Here is a 6,000-nt window from a genome sequence, read left to right as displayed (position 1 = left end):
GGAAAGCTCTTAGAGACTTACCCAGAAAGACACTGCTGTAATCGCTGCCAAAGTTGATTCTAACATGTCAGGGGGTCGAATACTTATGTAAATTTGATATTTCTCTATTTCATTTTCAATAATTTTTCCAAAATGTCTTAAAACATGTTTTCACTTTGGCATTGTGGGTTATTGTGTGTAGATGGGTGAGAGGGTGTAAATCTCGCCCCGGGCCGTGCCCATATCCGCAGCAGGTCTCCAAGGTGAACAGCCTCTGGCATTTTAGAACAATCTTGGTAAGAGAAGTCGGCAAGTCAAATCCGTAACTTCGGGATAAGGATTGGCTCTAAGGGCTGGGTCGGTCGGGCTGGGGTGCGAAGCGGGGCCGGGCTCGAGCCGCGGCTGGGGAGCAGTGAGGGTATACTATAAAACAGGTTCAATGAGTTAGTCAGCTAACTTTGATCAGCAGACAAAAATATAAATAACTGTTGATTTTCTGGTTCATTGGGTGAGCTATACTTCGATATGTGTTTTTGGCTGTTGACTCAATTGGACCATGCCCATCTCAAGCTTATCTTTTCCCCAAAACATGTTTTCAGAATATTTAGGCAAGTTAGCTGGATAACTCCTTGACTCTGCTTTGTATTATACCACTGTGGAGTTAAACAATTAACCACGTGCCTGGCTCTTGTTTACACTTTCTACGTACTCTACGGCTTGACGTCACAGAGGGCCCCACCCCTACTGCCTAGCAGCATGTGAGTGCGCAATACTGCTGGAGCGAAGTGGGGAACCTGCAAGCTTTTTGACCCAAAAAATAATAGCAGAAACAGCATACAGCGTAAGGATGGAGGAAGCAGATCAAGGTAATGTGTTTGCCATAGAACACATTTCAAAATTACATTCATATTACTGACAAGCATTTTTTTTAAACACTGTTTAGTTTGTTTTAAACCAAAGTTAACCAGCTAGCTGTAGGTTAGCCCCGGGAAGCCTGTGGAAGTTCCATCACAGACAGAAATATATTTATAAGTAACCGACGTAGTTCATCTGTGTCGTTTATAGTGGAGCAAATTAAGCATAGTGGGCAAAACAAGCAAGGAAGTGACCAAGCACAAGCTAGCGAGATGCTATTGGCGCGTTGCAGCATGTATTTACATATTTCCGTTAGGAACGTGTGAAGTGCGCGTGTGCACAAACGCAATTCTTTAAAACTTAGTGCATTGTGTTCGTAACATATTTATGTTTTGGCAACAGACGAATCTATTGAGATAAAATGTTTAATCGATGAGAAAATTAGCAAAATGTCGGCCCGGTTTCACCTAGTTCCGTCCTCTCCCACTGCCCTTATGTGGTGGTGAGAAAGCAACGTTAATTAACGGTTGCTTCAAGTTTATAGCCCCAGTGACGTGTCTGGGTTACCCCATCGGGATTCGTTATACTTTTGGTTCAATTGCAGAAATCAGTTTAAAGAGGGTTTTGAACCCGGTGTAAATCACTGATGCATCACTACACATCAAACCAATCAAATGCCTTACTTGGGTGGAGCTCCGAAGGTGCTGTCCAGATTAGTGCGGTAGGAGAGACAGCGCGGTAGGAGAGACAGCGCGGTAGGAGAGACAGCGCGGTAGGAGAGACAGCGCGGTAGGAGAGACTGTGTGGTAGGAGAGACTGTATGAGGACTAACGATGTCAACATAACACTGGTGACAAAACATTTTAGAAAGTTTGCAGGTTTTCACAGCTTTTATTTCGAGATTAGCTAAATCTGTGACAAGAGGGGAGAAATGGTCTACAGTGGTGGTCATATCAATATTTGTGACGTTTCTGAAGTGATGTTTGACTGTAAAGGCTAGCATAAGGGACAACAAGTAGCTAGTCACAATGAGGTTCGTTTTGAGAAAAGCCAGAAAACCTTGTACGCTACCAAGGTATAACTAACTAGCTAGCTACTAGCTAGTTAATTTTCTCACACGATTATAAAGCCAACAAAATGTTTATTAAAACAGCATATTATTTACTTAAAAAGCTAGCTGTGTTAGTCACTAGTTTTTTCAGGGTCAGTGATACACAGGCAGTACATGGTTGTTCTATCTATCTGCAATAATTTTGAAAGCAATATTGCTAAAACGAATGAAATTCAATGTAATGAAATTAAAATGTTTCCTGTAATGCTCATCTCTTGTAGCCTAATTGTCATGCCTTTATTTTCATAATGTACCTAAATGACAAGGTTTGGATTTTGCACTAAGCTATTTTATATGTCAGCATTTAAAAGACATGTACAAAATCTGGTATATGGTTTGCCTCATATACATTGTCTACTGGTAACATTTTAAATTGAGAACATACAGCTCAACATGTAAACAATGAGTTGAGCTATTCTCTGCTTCAGATGCCCATTAGGCCATAATGTCATCATACTGTAGGCCTATGGCAACGTTGGCGATGCCATTTGACAGGGCTATTCATCTATCTTCTTACAGGGGCCAGTGGTAAAAAAAAGGTTCATGTCAGGGGGCCGGACGTTTTCCACATGCCATTATTCTTCGGGAAGAACAGTATAAAAAAATAAACGCACACACACCATTAAAGCACTTCTTTTTTTTTTATGAAATGTTGCTAAAAGTTATTAGGGAAGAAGTGGAGGAGCTCAACCAACACGGGTTGAAGTTCAACCAAAACATTTACATAATAATTGAAAATTAGATAATCATTGATAACTATTTTATTTAAAAAACAATTCAAATTGTCTTAAGTAATTAGGTCATTTTTTAAAATGATCTGAAAACTAAGCATCTCAATAAATACTACAAAGCTAGAGACAAATTCAAATGATGAAAAAAATTATCAACATGCCACATAGGAAGTAGAAACTGCTCAAAACCGCTGCAAACCACACTATAGACAAACACAATGGTGCTTGTCATTTTGGCACTGAATGTTGGATTTTTGCGGGATTTTTTTGGCATATCTTTTAATGTTGATTAAAGGGCCAGTCTAAATTAATGAAGTTGAATAGCCACCAGTTGAGTAGTCCTGCCATATGATGAGCTGCAAAACAGATTTGCATTGCTGATATATTGAGAGAGTGACAATCAAATAAAACAGATTGGAGATCTTACATACTAAACCAAAAGGCAATGTTTATTTGAGAACACAACAGAGAGACAGAACCCTTTCCCCTCTTAATGGCAGGATTGTGAAAAGGCTAAAGTCTACAACACTTAGTCTGCTCTTACATGCTGACCAGACCGGACATGTCACGTGCGCGAGCGTCACAAAATAAATGTAGAAATCCATGTTATTCAATTATTGCACCCACACTGCTCGCGCGCGCAAACGAGCGTCTGCGATACCAAGGGCTAAAATAGAAATCCTTTCTATTTCTGATGCAGATCGCGCTGCAAGTCCTGCCTCTCCCATCTCCTCATTGGTTTATAGAAGCAGGTACCCACGTGCCATCTCGTCATTGGTTATACCCACGTGGGTGATTGAAAGACAAACTGTTTTGCCGGTTGTGGTAATACTATGAAAGTGTAGATGCCGATCACCATATAAGTTCAAAGATGAAAAAGCCTGGAAAGAGGAGAGATGACTAGAAACGATTCGGTTGGCCTTTTTATGTGCGCATTAATTGTTGGAGTAGAGGACCTTGTACATTTCAGGTAAAATAACAACTCAATGTTTATATCCCAGGACAAATTAGCTAGCAACAGCAAGCTAACTAGCTAAATTGCCATACATGTTTAATGCTTTTCGACCTGTCCCCAAATGAATGTAATTGGTTCAGAGTTTGTTTTGATATTTTAACCTGCGTGTCGTGATCGCGTTTGGTGTGGGGGGGGACAAAATACATTGATGCACGATGGTGCACGCGAGCAGACGGTTTGGGTTCGGTGTTATCATAACCTTTTCTAGTTTTGGGAACAGAAAACTGTATTAAGATCAAATGTTTCATTGATGAGAAAATGTGCAGAATGTCGGCCAAAATCCATCTCGTTCCATCTTCTCCCACTGCCCGCTAGTGGGCTTCCTCTCACTACATATTTGGTAGCATATGCTAGTTAACGCAAGTTCAGCCTTCTGCAGAAGCTTGTAAAAAGGTTCGATATACAATACAAGTAAAACAAGATACACTACATGGCCAAAAGTAGGTGGACACTCCTTTGAAATGAGTCGACTAAATTAGCCACGTACGTTGCTGACAGGTGTATAAAATGGAGCACACAGCAGCGCAATCTTTATAGACAGACATTGGCATTAGTATGGCCGTACTGAAGAGGCTGTATCACATCCGGCCGTGATTGGGAGTCCCACAGGGCAGCACACAATTGGCCCAGCGTCGTCCGGGTTTGGCCGCGGTAGGCCATCATTGTAAATAAGAATTTGTTCTTAACTGACTTGCCTAGTTAAATCAAGTTTATTTTTATTTTTAAAGAGCTCAGTGACTTTCAACATGGCACCGTCATAGGATGTCAGCTTTCCAACTAGTCAGTGCTGCCCTGCTAGAGCTGCCCCGGTCATCTGTAAGTGCTGTTATTGTGAAGTGGAAACGTATAGGAGGAACAACAGCTAGACCACACAAGCGCACAGAACGGGACCGGTTAGTGCTGGAAGTCTTTGTCTTTATTACTCAGACAATGACACAAGATATGGTAATTGAATGAATGGCAACGTAGAGCCTAATACAACTGATATGTTATGTACTATATATACCAAAGTATGTGACTATGCAACACTCACTACCGAGTTCCAAACTGCCTCTGGAAGCAACGTCAGCACAATAACTGTTTGTCGGGAGCTTCATGAAATGGGTTTCCATGGCCGAGCAGCCGCACACAAGCCTAAGATCACCATGCTTAATGCCAAGCGCCAGCTGGAGTGCTGTAAAGCTCGCCGCCATAGGACTCTGGAGCATGGTTTGGGCTAGGCTACTTAGTTCCAGTGAAGGGAAATCTTTATGCTACAAAATACAATGACATTCTAAACCATTCTGTGCTTCCAAATTTGTGGCAACAGTTTGGGGAAGACCCTTTCCTGTTTCAGCATGACAGTGCCCTATGTACACCGCAAGGTCCATACAGAAATGGTGTGTCGAGATCGGTGTGGAAGAACTTGACAGACTTGCACAGAGTCCTGACCTCGAACTTCATCTAAAACTTTTCTGATGAATTGGAACGCCGACTGCGAGCCAGGCCTAATCGCCCAACATCAGCGCACGACCTCACTAATGATCTTGTGGCTGAATGGAAGCAAGTCCCTGCAGCAATGTTCCAACATCTAATAGAAAGCCTTCCCAGAAGAGTGGAGGCTGTTAAAGCAGCAAAGGGGGACCAACTCCATATTAAAGCCTTCCCAGAAGAGTGGAGGCTGTTATAGCAGCAAAGGGGGACCAACTCCATATTAAAGCCTTCCCAGAAGAGTGGAGACTGTTATAGCAGCAAAGGGGGACCAACTCCATATTAAAGCCTTCCCAGAAGAGTGGAGACTGTTATCGCAGCAAAGGGGGACCAACTCCATATTAAAGCCTTCCCAGAAGAGTGGAGACTGTTATCGCAGCAAAGGGGGACCAACTCCATATTAAAGCCTTCCCAGAAGAGTGGAGACTGTTATCGCAGCAAAGGGGGACCAACTCCATATTAAAGCCTTCCCAGAAGAGTGGAGACTGTTATCGCAGCAAAGGGGGACCAACTCCATATTAAAGCCTTCCCAGAAGAGTGGAGACTGTTATCGCAGCAAAGGGGGACCAACTCCATATTAAAGCCTTCCCAGAAGAGTGGAGACTGTTATCGCAGCAAAGGGGGACCAACTCCATATTAAAGCCTTCCCAGAAGAGTGGAGACTGTTATCGCAGCAAAGGGGGACCAACTCCATATTAAAGCCTTCCCAGAAGAGTGGAGACTGTTATCGCAGCAAAGGGGGACCAACTCCATATTAAAGCCTTCCCAGAAGAGTGGAGACTGTTATCGCAGCAAAGGGGGACCAACTCCATTTTAAAGCCTTCCCAGAAGAGTGGAGA

At 42.6% G+C, this 6,000-nt stretch overlaps 1 protein-coding gene across 2 annotated transcripts in view; it reads left to right on the top strand.

Annotated features, from left to right (window-relative positions):
* The first annotated feature begins 696 nt into the window (after positions 1 to 696).
* Positions 697 to 6,000, top strand: part of LOC110487928 (tumor protein D52) — a 40,339-nt gene continuing 35,035 nt past the window's right edge. For both annotated transcript variants that reach the window (XM_036970861.2, XM_036970860.2), the window contains exon 1: positions 697 to 845. In XM_036970861.2, coding sequence (XP_036826756.1) covers positions 827 to 845 — 19 coding nt within the window. In that variant the 5' untranslated portion in view covers positions 697 to 826. The remainder of the gene's footprint in view (positions 846 to 6,000) is intronic.

The sequence above is a fragment of the Oncorhynchus mykiss genome, chromosome 30 (genome assembly GCF_057628025.1).
Source record: "Oncorhynchus mykiss isolate SJ-2025 chromosome 30, ASM5762802v1, whole genome shotgun sequence".
In the NCBI taxonomy this organism is placed as follows: Eukaryota; Metazoa; Chordata; class Actinopteri; order Salmoniformes; family Salmonidae; genus Oncorhynchus; species Oncorhynchus mykiss.
Note: the sequence above shows the minus strand (reverse complement) of the source record. Positions and strands in the feature narration are given on the sequence as shown.